Consider the following 22,258-nt stretch of genomic DNA (forward strand, 5'->3'; position numbering starts at 1 on the left):
CAATAAATCTAAGCATTGCTGCCTCAAAATAATAGGCTAACTTTTTCATACCTTCTAAGAACCTCAGAATTAATTCTCTGAAAGACAAGCAGGATTGTAACTTGTCTTAAAATATAAATCATGGATATTTCTGCCTTAATCGTAGATTTATAAAATAGAAACTTGTATAAAAACATTTCAAAGGCTTTAATGGGGATTGAATCTTTTTTAATGGAGTCACTATAGATTCCTTCAATAAACTGTCCCACTGTTTGAGTCGTTAAAGAATTTTTTATTGACCCACAACTTCCAAACTTCCTATAAATTTTTATCTGCCCCTTAAATTCAAGCCCCATCCATACCTGTATTTTTGCAAGGTTAAGAGCACAAAGCTGTGAAATCAGACCTCCTGGGTTTATTTATTTATAGCACCATTACTTTTAGCTGAGTGACTTTTGTTAAGTTATTTTATTTTACTTGGACCTCAGTTTATCTATAAGATGGGGATAATAGCATTTACCCTTACAAGGGATTGCTGAGAGTATAAAAATGAAAGATTGCTGTGCATTTAAGACAAGGCTTACCACATGGCCCATGCTCTGAAAACGTTGACTGTCTTGTTTTGCTGTCACTAGGACTTAACTATCTCTTTGTCACTTTATTATCCACATATTATGCTGCTCTTTCCTAAACCAATTGAAACCAGGGACTATAGTTTCTACATCACAAGCTCCTTTACAACAACTAGGAACACATTTTCTATAGCGGGTACTCATTAAATCTTTGATTCAATAAGACAAATTAATTACATTAGGATGCAAAAAGATTCCTCACCAAGAAAACTGTTGCAAATTCATTGCCAATGCTATAAAGAATTAAAATATTCAGACCCTTTGACCAAGCAGTCTAACTTACCCAAAGATACAATTCAAAAGAAAGGATATTCATTACAGTGTGATATATACTAACAGGGTGGGGTGAGTGAAGGTGAATGGCAAAATAAGTAAAATGCATCTAGTCCATCATGGTCATTAAAAATAAAGTTTTGAAGGTAAAAGAAATGGGCTAATAATAATACTATATGAAAATGTCAGATTTCAAAATTGGATTTCTGACATGGATGTAACTAGGTAAACATTCTATGTTTATTTAGACAGCGATCAAGAGAGAAAAAGCGAAATTAAAATTAAATAGGAAGATTATGATTGGATATCACTTTTCTTTCTGATTTCCTTTAATTCTATTAATTTTGTTTGAGCAATAGAAGTTACCTTCAACTGAAGGCTTATTACAAGTAGCCTTACTGTGACCCTAATTTCTCACTGCTTGAAAAATCAAACAAATAAAAACCATCTGAGAAGGAAGCTCAAAAAACCAAAGAGGGATTTTTTTTTTCTTTTCTTTTTACAATATAACATATGAAAGGCATGCAGAACTTTTTTTTAAAATTTTTTTTCAACGTTTATTTATTTTTGGGACAGAGAGAGACAGAGCATGAACGGGGGAGGGGCAGAGAGAGAGGGAGACACAGAATCAGAAACAGGCTCCACGCTCTGAGCCATCAGCCCAGAGCCTGACGCGGGGCTCGAACTCCTGGACCACGAGATCGTGACCTGGCTGAAGTCGGACGCTTAACCGACTGCGCCACCCAGGCGCCCCCATGCAGAACTTAATCAAATGTCACTTAAAACTCTATGGATGCAGGGGTGCCTGGGTGATTCTCTCAGTTAAGCGTCCCACTCTTGATCTCAGCTGAGTTCATGATCTCATGGTTCATGAGATTGAGCCCTGCATCGGGCTCTGTGCTGCCAGTGCAGAGCCTGCATGGGATTCTCTTTCTCTCTCGTTTTCTGTCTGCCCCTCTCTTGCTTGTGTTCTTTCTCTCTCTCTCTCTCAAAACAAATACATAAACATGGGGGGAAAAAACACACCTCTATGGACTACAGACCAAGAATTAAAAAAAAAAAAAAATTAACATTTCAAGCAGTAAATAAATCAGTTGGTTACAATTAAGTGGTGTTATAACCTGGGTAAGAGGACCGGAGATTCAAATCTCTGATCCAGCACTGTGTACCCATATGCAGGGAACTTGAATTATAAAACTTTCCCATTTAGTGAATACATTTCACATCCATGTCAAACATCTCTGGAGATAAGCAAACTTATTCCACCTAGATGATACTTAACTTGAAAACAATCTCAATTCACTCATGATATTTTATTTTGAAGTTAAAGACATGTTTAGGATTGTATGTAGAAAATTAAATAAGTCAGGTTAGTAATTTTATGCTTTATTCACTTATTATCATTTCTTAAGTCTGGATACATCTTGTTATTGATGACATGCCACTTAATAAGCAGTATTTTTTTCTTTTTTCATGGCACATAAAGTAATGGTTTATCTTAAAACAGATGTTGCTTTTGGATAGATGGAAGAGTATCACTATCCCCATTTTACAGATGAGGAAACAGCTAGTTAGTATTGGAGTGAGAATTTGACCTTAAAGAATCAGGCTCCAAAGTCAACTAATTCAGGAATAAATTTTGTGATCATTGAAATAATCTATATCTGTTTGGTATTTAAAATACTCGTAATGTTTGAAAACTTAGCAAATTAGGGCATTTGTCTGATTAGCCTTGCAATTCCAATTTAAAATGTACAATTTAGTGACCATTGATTTGTAATTTTAAGTAGAAATTCATTATTCAGCTAACTTTGTAAACAATATTGAAATACTTAGCAGCCAACATAAAACAGGATGTAGTGACTCTTTAATGATTTTTAACTACTCATTTATATTATTAATTAATGTATTATTTATATTAACTCATCTAATCTTCAAAACAATTCTAGGAGTTATGTATCATTTATGTATTTCCTCAATTCTAAGCTGCACCATTAGATACTTATTATAATCAATGGCATCTTAGTGTAATTGGTTGTGAGGGTTTTTTTATTCTAGCGGTATATAAACTAATGATGAAAAAAAGATAAAAATTAAAAAAATAAACTAATGATGTATTGTGCAATAAATTCAATGAAATATGGCATTTTCCCCATTTTACAGATAAAGAAACTGAGGCGTAAAAAGGTTAAGTAATTTGTCCAAGTTACACAGCTGGATAGGACCAGAACTGGGATTCAAACCAAGGCAGCCTGACTCAAGGCTCAAGTTTGTGTTCTTAACCACTATGCCTTACAATAAAAGTCTCACATTGAGGACCACAAAGTTAGAAGTCATGGTACTTCAAACACTTCTGAACTTTAAAATATTTAAATATAGACACCTTTGAATTCTACTCTCATCCATCATACCCATCATCCAAGGTATTATATTCAAGCTGCGGGGGCGGGGCGGGGGTGCATACAGAGAGTACAATACAATCAAATAGACTTTGGACAACATCACATGGATTAACTTGGAAAACAACCTAATTTGCATGTGCTTTCTTACCATCTACACTAGCATCATCCACCAAAATGATTTCCTTCAGCAGTATGGCAGGGGAAGAATAAAGCACACTGTGGACAGTTCTAAGCAGCGTGGACCAGGCTTCATTATGAAAAACTATTATGACACTGGTGGTAGGCAGGGGAGGACAGCGCTTAAATTTTTGTTCAATACATCTAGAAGAAGTCAAAGAAGTAGAACAATTATGAATTTTATTACTTTATTTCAGAGCTATGCCATTACTAAAATTATTATTTAACCATTATCACCATAGAAACAATAGCAGACAATTTTTTTCTATGTAAGTTGATCTTAATGCTATGCAAATGCAAATCAAAACAAAATTTTTTACACAGAGATCATGTCCACTGATACAGATTCCAGGTCAAGGATTAAAACGTGCTATTGTAAGTTTTCTCAACAATATAATTTCAAATACAAATAGCATTTTAAATAGAAAATATAACCTACAAGTGAGATAACCTATAACAATTGCAAACACTTGTAATCACTCAAATAAAAACCAATTTTTCTCCCCCCCTTGTAGAAATCATCCATTTTTCTTATTACCTCCATTTTTTTTTTAACAGTGCAACTTCAGGGGCACCTGGGTGGCTCAGTCAGTTAAGTGTCCAACTCTTGCTTTCAGCTCATGATCTCGTGGTTTGTGGGATCAAGCTCCGCATTAGGCTCCATGCTGACAGCATGGAACCAGCTTGGGATTCTCTCTCTCCCACTCTCTCTGCCACTCTCTGTGCATGTGTGCACGCACACTGTAGCTCTCAAAAATAAATAAACTTTAAACAGTGCAACTTTATTAAATGAATATTCATCTTCGTAGAGATTCTTACTTTCCTAAGTATGTAATATTTTTCAAGTTTTTAAATCAATTTACTTGATATCTACTTGAACCAAAAGGGAAAAAAATGGCTTACTATAAAATCTATTTTTTTATGATGCTCACGATTCAGCAAGACTTACTAAGTTGCTACCATATACCAACCATGTTGTGTTAAAGATTTTGCTCCAGTAACCTGATCTATAGTTTAATTAAATAAGACCTAGCATTTTAAAATACTAAACTTAAAAATTTTACATAAAATCCTAAATCCCTGTTAAAAGTCATGTGATCTTTTTGCCATATGAAACATTGATAGGCACAAGGAGATAGACCCTAAGTCGTTTTTGGCTGATTAATGGTACTAACCATTAGCTAAACACATTAGTTACAAATTGATCTTGAATTTATTTTTATAATAATATCTTCCTCAATGAAAATAATCTTCATAAGAAGCTGTTGGGTATGAGAGGATCTGTACAGTCCCCAGCCTTTGAGACTGAAGCTGACCACAGTCCCTCACCTACTGAGTTGAGGTGAGGATCCAAAGATATAACAGAGTAGAGGGTTTCAAAACACTGTAAAATCAGAGTAACCCTGGGACATAAAATATGTGTGGTCTATGGTAAAAATAAATAATCTTTAAGTTCACTTAAAAATCATAAATGGTTATACAATTTTAGACAGCAGAATATAAAATCCTCCCACTCAAAAGGCACTATAAATACAGCGTGTGAACAATCAAACAGTGCTGTTCAAACCCAAAGATAGGAAGTAAATCATTCACTTATGGAGATAAGAACCTAACACACTTCAAATGCTCTGTGAGGGAAACAGAGCCCCCAGTATGACCCTAGAGGCCTGGGAAAGCCACCCAAAGAAAGATATGCTGTATGTTCTCATTCACTTTTATAGCCATACCTCAGTTTGAATGTTTCAGATACTATTCTGAGAGGCTGTCTTTAGGGTGGAATATTAGTAGGGATAAACAAGGAATTAGGTTGAGGATAAAGTATTAATAGAGTGTGTCAACACTGTTGAGTAAGAAAAGGAAGCAAAGGTTATGAGTGAAAGTGGTTTTGCTCTCTTTGTGCCTTCATGATTTCAAATATACATGCATAGTCAGAAGCAAATAATGACATTCATCCTCACTGACAGATGAAAGCAAATGATATATTTTAAAGTGAATTTTGGATAAACTACCAATTAGAAGTAAGGTCCAAACACAAACTACCTATTCACAATTAGTCTTGACTCACAATTACACAGAAATGTATGACTAAATATAAGCTTGTATTTTTAAGACATAAAGGTTTGCAAACCAACATAAATTAAAAGTAAAAATTATTTAAAAACTCCATGCTGTTTTTCTTAAAAAACAAAAAACCAAAAACCTTATGATTTATTGTCTTAGAAGCATTTGTATGGGGTGTTGGGATTAAAAAAAAAATAACACAAAAAAAACCTCACATACATTTACTTGTCATGTGACTAATATTAATAATTACAAAAAGGTTTTGAAATTTTAAATTCAAAAATTCACAAAAATTCACATTAATGAAATGTGATCACTTTAATCTTACAAAGCTTTCCTTAGTTCAAGCTAGGATTTCTTTGCTTAACTGATAACTGCTAACATCAAGTAAAGGTGTCATGTTATAGCATTAATGAAAGTGATACAATTTCACAGTATGATTTCATAAACCTCATTTATTCTGAAACAATAAAAAAATTAAACTTAGGCTTTAGATATTGTTTTACATGTCACTTAAAGTAGTGAAATTAAATAACTTACCAAACTGACTGCTTATACTCAAACCATTTGTAAAATTTGGCATATAGATATGTACTTAAATTATCAATCACATGACCATCTGACTTTGAGAGACACTGGATCTATATTTTCAGTGAGCATGGAAATGACCAGCAATTCTTCAGAAAATGTGTTCCTTGCTGATATAAGTTAAATTTAAAGTAAGAAAGTGTTAAATCTTTACCAATTCTTCACAGTTCTAGGTATCCAATTCTTATCCAAAAAAGGTTCTTTACTTTAAGTACCTCATTGTTTTTCACTTACAATGAGTTCATTATTGAATATTATTGTAGCTCCTCAATGCTATATTGGGGGAAAAAAAACTTGTCTTGAGCTGACATTGACTGTCATGTCAAAGAATAAAAATTATGCTTCTTGATTTGTGATGTGGATTGCTTTTCAGTCAAGACCTCTCCCCAAATCAGTCAAATGCAATACTGCATTTTAACTATTAACATAAGAAAAGAACTATTCTGTGCCTTGTTATAAAGGTAGAATATTTTATAGACATTCATTTGTTTCTTCACACATTCACTTAAAAATGATTAGCACCTTAATCTTGAATCACACAGATTACAATAGAGAGACAGAAATCTAATCTACCCAACTTCAATATTAAGGGACTCTTAGTTAGAGCAAGTATTCATGATCATACATCTAGAAAAATAGGAGTGAAGCCATCGACCTAAGTCTATCAAAGTTCTTTTCTTCAGATGCATTTCCAAATGTAATTCTATTATAACCAGGAAGCAAAATATGTAGGCATGGCTTGCTTACGGTTTATCTCATACTTTCAACAAATCAACAAATGGTTTGAAAACTGCTGGAATTTATTTTAGTTATTTGAATTCAAATAGAACACTTGAACACTACCTCAAAGATAACAATGGACAGAGCATAGTTGGAACTGGAGGGAAACTAGAATAAAAATACTGTGTACTTGAGATACCATGTAAACAAAGGGACATAAAAGGCAATGTTGGCCTCTTAGAAGCTAAAGAGAGACAAGTCTATACATATGATAACTTATTCAACAAAACGCTAGAGAAAAAAAATCATAATTGAATTAGCAATTTAACAATATTGTTCTTTAAAAGAAAGATTACAAAAGGTTACAAGGCATTCTGAAATACAATTACAGTACTGAAAGTAGCCACAAAGTCTGTGACTTAGTTCATAGAAAATTCTTATCTAACAGCTCCAAAATCTCGGCACTTTTTAAACATTTTTATTCTACAGCAACACACAGAGGAACAGAAACAGCTCCTCTGCCTCCCACATCTCCCATAAAATTGCCCAATATTCCCTTCTTAATAAATTAGAAAACTAAAGCATCTAAGAATTAAGAATTTCCTTGTGGTTCTACAGAAATCAGATCTAAAATTTAGTCTCCTAATTTGTAAGGTAACAACCTTCTACATCTGCAATGCCTCACCAAGCATAGATATGGAAGCCTCAATAATAATAAGCAAACATAATTAAATTAAACAGCAATTGCTGATATTTTGCCTCAGAGAGTGACTACAGAACAAGCAAATCCCTTAGCTAATGCCCCTCCCCTGCAAATTCTAATGTTAAACAGTAAACAATGAATATTCTTTAACATACTCAGGAGGTCGAGTGTCTGGTCCAAGATCTCGGTGTAGAGAAATCCTGTCACTTGCAAAAGCATTAAAACAGTGTTTTGCTTCTCCACGTTCTTTTTCCTTCTGCTCTTCAATACTTAAATTGGTTGTCTTGAATGCTTTACCAGAAGCACCAGGTGCATTAGAATCCTGAGGTGGGCGGTCAAGAACAGGTTTCAATTCTGCTGCTGTATAATATCCTTGCAAACAGGGTCTCTCACCAGCATCAATGTTTTGCCTGACCGGTGCTCCTATTTGCATTTTTGGCATTGCATCTTTAATATTGTTTACAGCTTCTATCATTAAATCAAACATCTTGTTTTTGTTTTTTATGTTTCTTTCCATCCGTGATTCCTCTTTGGAATATTGAACACTTACTTCTCTTTGCATTAAAATCAAAAATATTATAAAGAAAAAAATTACTGCCCCAAGTTTCCAGAACTTTTTATGATAATGTCTTTTAAGATGTAATTTTACTAGTCGTTTTAGGTGAGCCATTCTGACATTAAAAGCTTCCCACTTGACAAATAACAGTTATAGTTTCCTCTGTTACTTATATTTTTTATCATAGATTTGCTGGCAAGAAGGTTTCATTAAATGGTAATACCTATAAACGGAAATGATAAATGGCATTAGTAGCTAATCATTCCTATAGGCATGGTTCAATTGATTCATTCAACCAACAACATAAGCTACAAACAACTGTACTCTTATGGTTAAGAAAAATACAAAGATATCTTGCCCTCAAGAAATTGACACTCTTGGAAGAACACATTTGCTATAATTAGCTATAATCTATTGAGGATATATTAGAGATTTCTCTCCAATAAAAAATACCTTGTAAACTGTGGCTAATATTCATTATATGATATGCATACAATTATTTTTATAAACATATTTAGAGTTTCTTTTAAAAAAAAAAAAGGTACCTTAACTCAATGACCAAGGGGCCAAAGGACTTCATTGCATTGATTATAAAGAAAGGGGGAAATCCGTAAGAAAGCGTAGGTATACTGATAGGTACTGTTAGGCATACATCTAAAATAGTGGCTTTTATTTTATGGAGTTTGTCCTCAACTTATGCACCTCTATTCCAACTAAACCAGTTAAGATTATAAGTAGTTTTAACAAGTAAACTGGCACACTCTCAAATTTATTCACCTGATAATACTTGTGAATCCTGACAGAACCACTGAAGAGTAGAAAATTAAGAGTGTCTAAGGTGTTGTTATACCACAGCTATTTTCTATAGTTCACACAAATAATAAAATCTAATAACAAAAAGAAGATGGCACTAAGCTTTTTACTTGAAGTGACTCTAAAGAGGCAACAGTGTCTACCCTAAGAATAGACAACATGTTTACTAAACTCTAATATGGGCCACCAGAAGCAAAAGAAAGGAAAAGGAAAAAAGAGAACATTGATGACAGCCTGATTTTCTTCACGATGTTTTAAAAAATATAATATGAAGGGGTTTCAGTATATAATTACATACCATGCACCATTATACTCAAATTTGCAGGCACAAAGGGGAAGGAGAATGCCTGTTCTCCCTACATTCTAAACATATTTTAAGGAAAATTTAATTTATAGATGTGAAAACTAACTTTGACACTTTATTCAGTTTTTCTTCCAAAGATACCGCTAAATTCAAAATTAAAAAGCCAAGTTTTAAGATGGATTCTCTGGCCTTTAGTAAAAAATGTTAAGCTAAATAAACAGAACAGGCAGAATTTGAATAGTTAGTTCTGTATACTACTTCTAATTGGAAAGATACGTATGTATGTATGGAATAGGCACTTTGGTTTCAAAAGATAATTCAATTATAATGTATACTGCCCAGAAAAATGAGATTCTAATACATCTGAGTTTTGGTTGCTTTCAGAGCCTCATGTAAGGATTAAAATGACCTCGTAAACTTTTTATATTATTTGAAGACACAATGTAGTTTCAGAACCATACAATTCTTGCTGTGTATGCATGTAAGCTAGATTAGGCATTTGAGAAGGAATGTGCTGGTCTCCTTAGGATGTTTTAATACAACATAAAACAAGAAAGGGTCCAGGGAAAGCATACAGTAAAGGGAGATGACAAAACTAAATATTTCCATAGCAGTGATGGTTTTCCCAAGATACTATATGCCCAAAATCATATTAGATGGTAGGCTGGGGAATGAGAAAGAAGAATGGAATTCTTCACCAATAGGGCAATAATCCTATCATTGTGTGTGTGTCTATCTGAAGAAGTCACTCAATTAGCAGGTTTTAGTTTAGGATGTCTCTAATGAGGGAGTCAAAGGAAGCTTATGAAGGACACAAATGATGTCTCCCTTCCTCCTGGTTGTTTTTCTGGCACTCACGATGTCGGTGACACAGTGAGCACCCAATAAATTTTTTTACCAGGAAAAGGAAAGAAGGACCAAGATTTAATTTATTAGAAATAATAAAATAATAATTTACTTTTGTTAAATACTGATTAGGTCCCCGATACTTTAATATTACACAGGTTCTCATGTAGTCTTCCAATAATCTTGAGAAGTCATTCCCATTTTGCCCACAAACACTGAGCGTCAAATAGATTCAGTGGCTTGGCCAACATGATTCAGTTTAAGTGGAAAAGCAGTACTCTCCCAACTGTGTTCAAACTCAGGTCTGATCTAAAATATTAAGCTTTTTGGGGTGCCTGGGTGGCTCAGTCAGTTGAGCGACCAACTTCGGCTCAGGTCATAATCTCAGTTTGTGAGTTTGAGCCCCACGTCGGGCTCTGTGGTGACAGCTCAGAGCCTGGAGCCTGCTTCTGATTCTGTGTCTCCCTCTCTCTCTGCCCTTCCCCCACTCATGCTCTGTCTCTGTCTCAGAAATAAACATTAAAAAATTTTTTTTTTAAATATTAAGTTTTTTACTCCTGAAACCAATATTGCACTGTATGTTAGCTAACTAAAATTTACGTTGAAAACAATACTAAGCTTTTAGTTGAAGTTATCTGAAATAAGATCTTCAAAGGTCAAGAAATGACACTCTAAATGTAAGGAGATAAGGGGAAACCCTAAGGAAAGAACTACAAATAGCTTCATACCACATAAGGTTTTCTGGGCAAATGAGTCAAATAAACACACACACACACACACACACACACACACACACACACACACACACTGGAGCACTGGGGTGGCTCAGTCAGTTGAGGGTCCAACTCAATTTTGGCTCAGGTCATGATTCCAGGATCCTGGAATCAAGCCCCATGTCATGCTCCTCACCGAGAATGGAACCTGCTTGAGATTTTCTCTCTCTCTTTCTGTCTCTCTCTCTCTCTCTCTCTCTCCCTCCCTCCCTCCCTCCCTCTGCCCCTCTACCCCACTTGTGTGCGCTTTCTCTCTATATAAAATGAAAATAAAAATAAAAAAATAAAAATAAAAACCACACAACTGTTTTCAGAACGTGTTTTTGGAAATAAGGCTGAGGATGAGATTGTAGATTTTAACAATGGAGGATTAAGAGACTGAGACCTTTTAGTGGCAGAGTTTACTAGAGTAGGAACATGACGCTTTGCTCTTTTCAGATTATTTCAGAAGGGAATAGTCTTCTTTTATCAATTGCTGATCACTTGAAGATTCTGAAATGAATCTCCCAGGGATTTTTATATGACTTTTCTGTCCTTTGCTGCTAATGTGCAATATTAGGCTTCCATTAATGATAAATTACACTCAACATTAAGCATCTCTATTAGCGGTCTTCAACTCTGGATACACTTAGCAGAAAGCTCTTTAAAAAGAGTGCTTTAGGCCTCCCCTCTAGAGAGTTTGATATAATTGTTTTAGGGCCAGGGCCCAGGTCCTGCTTTTGTTGTTATTTTAGGCTCTCCAGATAATTCTAAAGGGCGGCAAGGGTTAAGAATCACTGGTGTAGGTCACGAGACTTTAGGCAAATCAAAACTAGCATTTGATAGGGAAATGACTGCACCTAACCAAAAGCAACCACACTATTAATTTCTGATACTCCAAAGACAGGTTTTTCAAAATAGAATGCTGATATAAAATGAGCAAAAGTTATTCTGACATGGAGAGATAAGATGAAATCCAAAGCAAGAATGACCCAAATCTTCCTGAAAAGGCTCAGAGATTAATGCTGATATAAATGACACATTGGGGTTTTACTACAAATTATGGCATTGTAAAATTACTTTTAAAATATGTTATTCCCATCACAAAGATGGAAAAACTCAGATTCTGCGCAATAAAACACATAATCCAAAAGCCACACAATAAATGAATGAGTTAAACAAAACCAGGATTCTTAACTCCTATTCCTGGAAATAACATCACGTTCCTAAGCCTCACTACTTACCAAATGTCAAGACCTATGTGAAAACAGCCAATGAAACAAAACAAATTTCTCTTAATTTCAACTTCCAATTAAACTCAGAAGTTTCAAAAATGAAAAAAAAAAAAACCCAGCACAACAGCAAATTCAGGATATAAAAATGATTAGCAGGTAGAGGTCTTACTGTACTTTCTAAAACCTTTAAACACACCTATCTAAAATGTCATTTGCTAATTATTAAAGGTCAGATTCACAGGAGAGATTAATATCATGAAATAGTTTTTTTAAACTAGAAAAAAATTAATTTAAATTCAAAGATCTATTCAAAGATCTCTAAATTATTATAAATTTCTAAAATTAGAAAAAAGTTAATATTCAGAGGCCTTATCAATCTATATGCTAGAATATATGTAGACATTACAAAAAGGCATTAATAATAAATTAAAACATGCACAAAATAATGATACTTTAAAATGACTAAAACAATATGCATGATTCTAACAGTCTGTGAGATTGGGTTAAAAATCAGTGGGTTATTCTCCAGGGTAAAAACATGTTGCTATCTGAACAGAAAAGACTGAGATATCACAAATCAAAATAACTACAGAGCTGTGGCTTTCAGTTATGTAGACTCTAGTTTCTCAAACTTTAATGTGACAATGAGTCACCTGAGGATGTCATTTACATGCAGATTCAAACTGGAAAAGATCCATCTTTAGTCCAGTTGTCCCTTCCAGGTGGAAAAGGACACATTGCAAAGACATTAGTTAAGTTGTTAGTTTAATTTAAATATTCCAACTGAAGCAATCTTCTAAAGCAGTGAAAAGCAGAACGTTTCATAACCGCATGTGAAAGTAACATTTAATAAAATAAGAGGATAGTAGTTCTTTCCATTTCTTGTTCCTATATTTGTGACAATAATCCTTTACAGCTTCAGGGATTTAAGGTCTGGTTCCAGGTGACTTTAACTGGCACAAAGCCTAACTGTATATGAAACTTTCTTGCTACAGCATGAATTAAAGCATGCGATAAAAAATTAAGGGTAATCACAAAAAACAAAACATTACAAAATTATATATCCAAAATGTAGCATAGATTGTAGAGTAAGAAGAGTACACTACTGTAAATTAATTCATATTTGATCTTTGCCACACATTATCTAGATCTCCTAATCAAATCAAAACAACAACAAAACTTGCTCTAATAATAAACCTTACGTGCTTGGGCAGAAACTTTATTAAGCACCTCTCATCTACTAGTTAGGGAATGGAGGGGTGGCAGGAAGTCATTTCTGCTTGTATTTATTGGTAAAACCAAATTTCACAGTGACTTACTATTATGGTTGGCTAGTTTCGGTTATGATTAAGTCCATTTCCACACCCTTGCCTGAAATTCTTCTAAGCAGGAAGTGACCTGTGGATGTATGACAAGGGACAAACACTGATACAAAGCAAACTGCCCTGAGATGGCTACATACTCCCTCACAGGAGGAAGCAGCAGACATATCCCAAATATCCCAGCTGAAAAACAAACTGGGGTTGCTCTGGCTGGCTGGAAAATGCCACCAGTGAACAACTAACTGCATGTAACTGTCACAGAGTAAGATGACTTTCTGAACAAAAGTCATCTGCAGGTTATGTGACAAAAAGTCTAGTAACAGAGCTGAGCTCCAACAACTCAGAGGCACTGCTTTTATTTAATACTGAAAAGGGTGTGGTCACACATCCAACTTCTCAGCTAAACCTGGTCAGATAAGCATCTCTATTGACAATATTATCTTTGAAGGTGAAAGGTTATGAACAGGATCTTAATTTGTAGAGCAGCCAACTCTACACAATTTGGAGCATACAAGTAATTATGGAACTGCACTACCCTTTGCAGGGGAGGGTAATATGGTGGTGAAGGCAAGCTCACGTATTCTCTCCTGCTACTGTGATTGAATCTGCACCTGTGAAAAGTATATACTGATTGGTTATGGCATAATTTTGAGGAGTGAACTGAGTGGTCCCACAGATTACCCACTTAACTAGTACTTCTCCTGGGTAGAAGTACTACCTTTTAAAAGATTTGTCTATTTACTTTGTAAACACAGTTGATGGCTCTTGGATTAGTAAAGAGACAGAAACTACATAGTGATTTGAAAAAGGAAAGTATAATATATTATTCTGAGAGGACTGGAGTAACAGGGAATTGGTTAGTGAGAGTTAAAAAGAATTCAAAATAATATAGGAGTAGTAGATATAAGGGGCAATCACTACCTACAAGGCTGAGATGAGAGCCCAAGGAAGAACCTTCCCCTCACCAGCACATAGATCCAGAGATCTCTACAGAAAGAGCAGTGTTGGCTCCTTGACAGTGGAAAAGTTATGGAGGTATCTCACTAGTGAAACTTGCCCAAAATCTGACCTGTGGAGTCCCACAAGAAGCCATTCATAGGAAGATGTCAAACCCTGGAATTTGTTAGGTGCCGATGCTAACAGCTGGCTGCTGATGGCACCTGGAGTTAAGAAGCTGTGCTCTGCAGGAATGTAGTGCACTTTCATGTATAGCCTGGGCCAATATGGTGCAGGTTGGTGCCTAGGATAAGATTTGGGTAGTTGGTGCCTTGGAAACCCAGTTTTGTGGGGTCCCCAATGTGCACATGTATAAGGCTAAACAAAAAATGTATGGAGCAGTGACCTGGGCTGGGGAACAGGTCCATGATGTCTATGACTCCAGGGTACAACCCTGCTGTCCAAGTCAAGCTCTGGAGAAAGTGCAGGGGGCAGAGGTGTGCCAACTCTAGAGAAAGCTGTGCCATGCAGTTACCTAACACTAGAGAAAACTATGTGGAGGCCTAGAAGTAGAGAAAAAGGTATATGCTCAGTAAGAGCCTAGCCAGAAAGTCACCCTGAAACCAGTAAGGAAAAGTATCTTCTACTTTCAGTATCCCTCCAGTGCCCTCTACTGACAAGGCTTAATTAACATCGTGCCAGCCAGCAAAGGAGAAATATTTACAGATTTACAGCCCCCCCCCCCCCCGCCCCGCTCCATTATTACAGAGCAGGAGAAGAGAATGAATTTACAGCTGAGAGACAATAAGCAGCATAGTCTACCCTTTTGACTGCTCAGTTTCCATATGCACACTTTCTCGCACATTTGAACTCCGGTGGAAAAACAAAACAAGCACCTAGCAAGATGCAAGCATCCTACTTACAAGTGAAGAGGAACCCTGGAATGAGACACAGAATGCCAACAGCCATTGTCTCCAGTGACAATGGGAATTACTTTTCAAATTCTGACACAGTCCCAACATAATATTCAGTTACCTAAAGAATAAATTGTAAACTTAGTATATAACAAATTCTATGCAATATTTTGTTAAAGAAAGAAAGAAAGAAAGAAAGAAAGAAAGAAAGAAAGAAAGAAAGAAAGAAAATGGGAAGGAGAGAAGAAAATATTGCCTCCAAAACACAAAAAACAAAAACCAAAAAACAAAAGGCCTATTAAGTACAGTGACAACTGAATGCCCAGAAATGTTACCGAGGCACCCCTAAATTTTTGTGAGTCTGATTACCCGCTGGTTCTCATATGCTTCACTAAGATACCTAAAGTAATTGCTACTTTCTGCTCATCAAATACAATCAGCATAATATTATCAACATAGTAAACCAATGTGATATCTTGTGGGATGTTGGGATAATTAAGATTTCTAGGACAGGAGAACTGACTTGGCCCTGAGACAAGACTGTGAAGATACAATGCTGGCCAAGCTAGATAAGAGTAAATTGCTTTGGGGTGCCTGGGTGGCTCAGTCCATTGAGCGTCCGACTTCAGCTCAGGTCATGATCTCACAGTCCGTGAGTTCGAGCCCTGCGTCGGGCTCTGTGCTGACAGCTCAGAGCCTGGAGGAGCCTGTTTCGGATTCTGTGTCTCCCTCTCTCTCTGACCCTCCCCAGTTCATGCTCTGTCTCTCTCTGTCTCAAAAATAAATAAACGTTAAGAGAAAAAAAAATTTAAAAAGAGTAAATTGCTTTTGGTGGTCCTTGTAAATTGGTACAGAGAAAAAGCAGTTAACCAAGTTGATAGCTACATACCAAATGCCAGAGGTAGTGTTGATTATATCAAGTAAAGACACCACATTCTGTTTCAGCAAGCACATTTGGAATCATCCAATGATTAAGTTTACAATAGTCCATTCATTCTTTAAGATCCATCCAACTTGGGCCCAGGACAAATAAGTGAGTAAAATGAGATGTGATAGATAACTCAAGTCTTATTTCAAATCTTTGATGGTGGCACTGAGCTCAACAATTCCCTTCGATATAGTATTCTTTCTGATTTACCATCTTAGAAGGAGGGCAAGTTTTAAGGTCTTCCACTTAGCTTCTCTTATCACAATGGTCCTCAACCCATGACACTTAGAGAACCAATATAAGGATTTTGCCAGTTATCCAGGATGTCTACTCCAATTATATATTAAGGAAATGGGGAAATAAGCACAGGGTAGATCTGCTGACCAGCTGGACCCTCCTGTGAGTCAGACTTTGGCTAAGACTCCACCTATTACCTAAATGCTATAACTCCACACGATGACTAGAGGGCCACAAGTGGTATTTTGGCTCCATAGGAATTGGTACAAAAGGTCTGAGTGTATTTTCTTTTCCCCAAAGCATAGCCTCTCTAATAAATGGCTATAGTTCCCTTTGGGGAAGGCTTTTGAGGAAAATTTGTGGTGTATGCTTGAAGCAATGGTGTAGCCTTCAAGACTGGCCTCAACTTCAATCAAAGGGCTCTGGACCTGTAAATTGACTTGGGTTTGGAAACTGAGTGAGAAGTAATGATGTTCAACTGTGGCAACTAAAGCCAATGCTTTTTGCCACCAAGCCTAGAGTTTTTTCTGGTATATACAACAAGTGATACTGTAGTACTGCCCATCTATTTCATTCATCACATTTGCAAAACAATGCCTTCTGATTATATCTATGTCCCAGATTTCCATTATGGTAGATACCTACTTTGTCCTTGGTGGTTAAATGCTGCGACTTGTCTTCTGCTACTATGGAATCCCATCATCTCCAATGAAACCAAGGAGCCAATCTTAATGGCCTACAAAGGAGAGCAACCACAGATTTTTTTTTTTTTTTCACTAATGCAGGGACTTCTCTCACTAATGTTTTTCTCAATATCTTAGTAAAAGGGAGAGTGTACTGGGCCTTGACATGGAATATAATTGGAGGATGGGCACTCAGGTTGCAAACAGGTAAGTCCAGTGAACATTCCTTTTATGAAAGAATCCCAAATCTCATGAGTAGTAGACAATTTCTACTCATTCTCCCTTTTGAGGCCCCAGAATTTAAGGGATAGGTGAATAGGGGAGCAAGTGAGCAATTGCTCAATTGCTATCACTTTGCATTCACCTTTCTACAGGCTTAGCTATAACTCACTGGGTACATACTCATCCTCTACCTCTCAGCTTCCATTCTTCTCTAGAAAAAGTGTCAGCAAACTTTCCATAAAGGGCCAAATAATAAATATGTTTTGCTTTGTGAGCCATATGGTCTCTATTGCAACTACTCTATTTTTGTGGTGCAAAACCAGTCATACACAATACACAAATGAATGGACATAGCTAGTTCCAATAAAATTTTGTTTACAAAAACAGGTGGTGGATAGAATTTGGCCCAAGGTACTGTGGCAATCCCTAGAAATTCAAAATGGCTTCAATCTCAACATTTCTTTATTTCCCTGTGCTTACCTCTTCTCCATTAGCGTCCACATTCCCAGATGTAAAAGAACAAAACAGTTCTTCACAAATCCATAACACCATTTAAAAAAAGTAAGGCATAAAAGCAATGTCTGCCTTTATGATTAGGCTATTTTTGCACCTATTTTGAAACATGCAATATCCCTCCACTTATCTAGTCACCATCTGAAATTCCTGCATTCCCCACTCCTCATGGTTAGAGTATGAAAAGATCTTATTAATACATGTTTCAGTTGGAAATAAATGAGTGTCAGACTAAACTTTTATTCTCCTTTCAAAAGCCAACTTCAAATAGGAAAATTTTCCTCATACATAGACAATTACCACACAGTGAGGTCTATGAGAATACTGAATGCCCAGATCAATATAGGGAAGGAAGGGGTACCTAACTCTGTGGGGTTTGTACTTAGCTCTTCTGGCAAAGGGGAGAAGCCCTAAGAGGTATTAAGCAGGGTGATGACCTAATTACAACTGAAATTTAATTAAATTTAATTAAATTTAATTTAATTCTTGGGGCCCTGGGTGGCTCAATCAGTTAAGTCCAGCTTTAGCTCAGGTCATGATCTCCCAGTTCGTGAGTTCAAGCCCCATATTGGGCTTTCTCCTGTCAGCACAGAGCCTGGATCCTCTGTCTCTATCTCTCTCTGCCCCTCTCTGACTGGCACTGTACACACACTCTTTCTCTCTCTCAAAAGTAAATAAACATTAGGGGTGCCTGGGTGGCTCAGTTGGTTGGGCACCTGACTTCGGCTCAGGTCATGATCTCACAGCTCGTGGGTTTGGGTCCCACGGTCAGGCTCTGTGCTGACAGCTCAGAGCCTAGAGCCTGCTTCAGATTCTGTGTCTCCCTCTCTCTCTGCTCCTCCCCTGTTTGTGCTCTGTCTCTATCTCTCTCAAAAATAAATATTTTTTAAAAAGTAAACAAACATTAAAAAAATAATATAAAATAAAATAAAATAATTATTCTTGAAGCTGTTTTTAATATGGATTTGGTGGTGAGGGTGGTGAACCAGAGAGGAGACTGAAGGTGATTAGCAGACTATTAAAATTAATCCAGGTAAGAAATTGAGAAGGGGTGTGGAGGCTTGGGAAGAGATCCAGGAGGTAGAGTTGGCTAAATTCAGCAAATGAATCAATGTGGAGGCTGGAAAGGTTGTTAAATTGTGAATTGTGTAAGGATGGGTTCTTGACTTAGTGAAAAAAGACCAGCTAATGAGTGCTCTCTGTTCTGGATTATCTGCAGTGGAAGAGCTGGAGTTAAAATAACAGGGTAAGGGGCTATGAATGCTAAAAGACTAATGACAGAGGGTAAAGGATATAAGAAGGAGACTGAGGTAATAACAGCAACAAGTCTTAACCAGTTCAAAAAGATGGGTCATATCTGAAAGCTCAAATAAAACAACGCAAACAATAATTTGCATTAGAAGCCCTCTCTGTACTATGAATTGCCCCTCACAAGGGTCCACTCTGCCATGAGGTATTTACTACCAGGTATTCTTCTGCCCTTTACCCTATCCATCTGACTCAGAATTATCAAACTTGCATGGTCTCACACTACTCGCCTCCAACAAATTATCAAGCAGGTATGAGGATAACTTCTAGAAATTTATCCCACAGATATGCTAATATGCAAGTAGAATGATAACCTGTAAGTCTGCACATTAAAGCATCATTTTAACATCAAGCACTAAAACAACCGATAACTCTACCAATAGGGAAATAAATTACAATAAGTAAATTATGATACAGTCATATGATGGAATATTATGCCAGATTAAAAACAAAGAAGCTACTTTATATGCTGATATGAGGTTATCTCCACAATAAGTTAAGTGAAAAATGAGATTCATTTGCATTTTTATGTATGCAATTTATATATATAACATATACTTTGTTACATATACATATACACACACACATAGACACACACATGTATATATTACACATATGTAACATATATATACGTAAAAGGAGCATTGTTTGCTCATAGGAAAACCAGGTATTAGAGGGCAACAGTTAAAAGAAGACTTATCATATATACGTCCTTAGTTTTTTTAAATTTTGGACCATGTGGATAGAGTAACTACTAAAAAAATAAGCAGGGAAAAAATTGAGAGTAGAATAAAAATTTTCGGACAGGTAACATCTCAAATTTATTAATTCCATTCATCATTTCTCAAGAAGCTACTGGGGGATGTGTTCCATCTACATGAGAAAGTAAACAACAAAATCATTGTATCTAAAAAATAGGGACTCCTTCAAAAATGTCAGCAAAGAAAAATCCCAAACAACTGCCATGAAACAGGCTTAGAAAGCAATAGGCCAAATTGGAACAAGAGAACAGAGAGCTCCAGAAGAGACCAATAAATCTGATAGGTTTGATTATGTGGAGGAATCATACTGAGAAGATATTGGAGTATATAGAAACAGAAATTGATACTCAAAAAACTAAGCTATTTTTTTTTCTTAAATGAATTATTAACTCTATGGTTCAAAAATTTTTACTCATACTCATAATACACTTGCTTGGCTCAGCAGTAAACAATATGTACACAATAATCATAAGTAAATACCAAAATGCAAACAAAAAATGTGAGAATTATATTCAGAGATGGAGGGAGAGCAAGAGGCATGTGTGCGCAAGAGCTAAATATTTATCTACTTTAATGGGAAGTCAGTTGATAATGTCAAACATTGATAAATTAAGGAATAGTAGTATAAGCACATTATTGCAAAAGGCAAATAGGAAGCAACACCTAAAAGAGGTTAAAGCATTCCTAGACGCAGCAGCACTGGGGCAAATGAGAGTTGACTGGATTTTTGTTGCTATCGCTGTTGTAAGGCTTTTAATAATTCTTTTTAGTTTTATTTACGTTTAAGTAGGATAGAAGTACAGGACTTGGAATCAGACAGCTTGGATTGGAATATTGGCTCCGACATTTTACTGCCTCGTAGACAGAGGCAAATTACTTACTCTATTTTCCTGTCTCTAAAATAGGGAGAAAAATACCATGCACCTCATTGAGTGGCTTTGAAGATTAAATGTTTAATTCATGAAATTGTTTAAAATATGCCTGGCACATAACTGCTTAATAGTAAAATAGTAAAGAAGGGGTAATACTTATTAAGACAACAAATATTATCTTCTGTTACTTGATAAAAATGTAAAGGCATTAATAACTGAAATCTAATTTTAAATATATGAGCCACATATTAAAGTCTGCTCCCTTTGTCAGGAAACTTTAACTTTTTTAAAGTTAATACTCCCAGGTACTAAGTGGGAATTTGTTTCTTGAGGCTACAGTCTTCAATTTAAATCCATAGGCAGAAGCAAGAGGTCGGGGGGAGGCGAAGACTGGTGAAAAATTCTAGTTAGTCCTGGAAAAGGGGAGCTCAAACTGGAATCTGAAGGATGAGTTTTTAGCTAGATGGGCCAAAAGAGGAGGGAAGAGAGTTCCAGGCAGGGATGATGACACTTGCAAAGACCAGAGGCAGGAGGAGCGCATGGTCATAAAAAGGGCCAGTAGAGCTGCAACAGAGTAACATGACACAGGTGTGTGCAGTAAACAGAATCTCAATCGTGCCAGGCCTTTAGGCTGAGTGAAGGAGTTCGTCTAATCCTAAGGCAACGAAGGGCTTTAAGCAGTTTTGAATGTTTTGAAAAGATCCCTCTGGGAGCAGCGTAGGGAACTAACCAGAAGGAATTCAGGTAATCAATAGGGAGGCCATTTGTAAAAATCCAGGCAAGAGATGTTGACAGTGACAAGAGTGGAGAAAAGTAGATGGATTCCAAAAATATTTATTTAAGAGGTAAAACTGACAGAATGACTTTTTTTTTTTTTTTTTTTGGTCTAGTCTGATTAAATTACATTATTTAAGTAAAAGTTGCCCCTCCGGTAATTCCTCACCAATAGCAATATACTCAGTTGTACAACATTTATAAACTAAAACTATAAGACATTTCAATCACAAAGTTAACTTTTCACTTGTAAATGGTAAAACCCAGATCTTGGAATAAAACCAAAAGCCACAATAATATGGAATTCAAAGGAAGAACATGGAAATAACAGCAATCTAAATTAAATAGACTAATTAAGTACAGTGAAACAAGTTTCCTAAATCCTCAATTTCTGTGGTCGCTGCCCAATAGGAAAGCAAATATACTGCCTGCCCAATGCCTCTCCCCTCCCTGTGCCACTTTTACTCCAATATTTTTACTCCACAATAGACTTAGAGGAAAGAAAAATATTACATGCTTTGCAAATATCTAAATGGGTGTGTATGTGTACACAGGCACAAAAGCAGACTATATTAAATCACATATGTAAAGTGCATGATAGGAGTATGCATAAGACATCACTCCTAGCCCAGATGTATGTAAGGGGGGGGGGATACAGTTTCCTAAGTGAGGTGAGGCCTCAATTGAGTCTTAAGAGCTAAAAGGAGGTATAGAGGTAACATCAATGGGGGGGTTAAAAAAAAAAGC

At 36.1% G+C, this 22,258-nt stretch overlaps 1 protein-coding gene across 4 annotated transcripts in view; it reads right to left on the reverse strand.

Annotated features, from left to right (window-relative positions):
• The window catches only part of GALNT3 (polypeptide N-acetylgalactosaminyltransferase 3), a 44,529-nt gene that overhangs the window by 16,526 nt on the left and 5,745 nt on the right, over positions 1-22,258 (reverse strand). For 2 of the 4 annotated variants that reach the window (XM_030326493.1, XM_030326492.1), the window contains exons 2-3: positions 7,691-8,314; positions 3,435-3,607 (exon numbers count right to left, since the gene is read on the reverse strand). In XM_030326493.1, the coding sequence (XP_030182353.1) occupies positions 3,435-3,607; positions 7,691-8,205 (688 nt within the window). In that variant the 5' untranslated portion in view covers positions 8,206-8,314. Of the gene's footprint in view, positions 1-3,434; positions 3,608-7,690; positions 8,315-13,360; positions 13,434-17,023; positions 17,115-22,258 lie in introns of those variants that run through there. The other 2 variants (XM_030326490.1, XM_032594425.1) reach the window with 2 other exon arrangements.

Source organism: Lynx canadensis, chromosome C1 (assembly GCF_007474595.2).
Source record: "Lynx canadensis isolate LIC74 chromosome C1, mLynCan4.pri.v2, whole genome shotgun sequence".
Lineage (NCBI taxonomy): Eukaryota > Metazoa > Chordata > Mammalia > Carnivora > Felidae > Lynx > Lynx canadensis.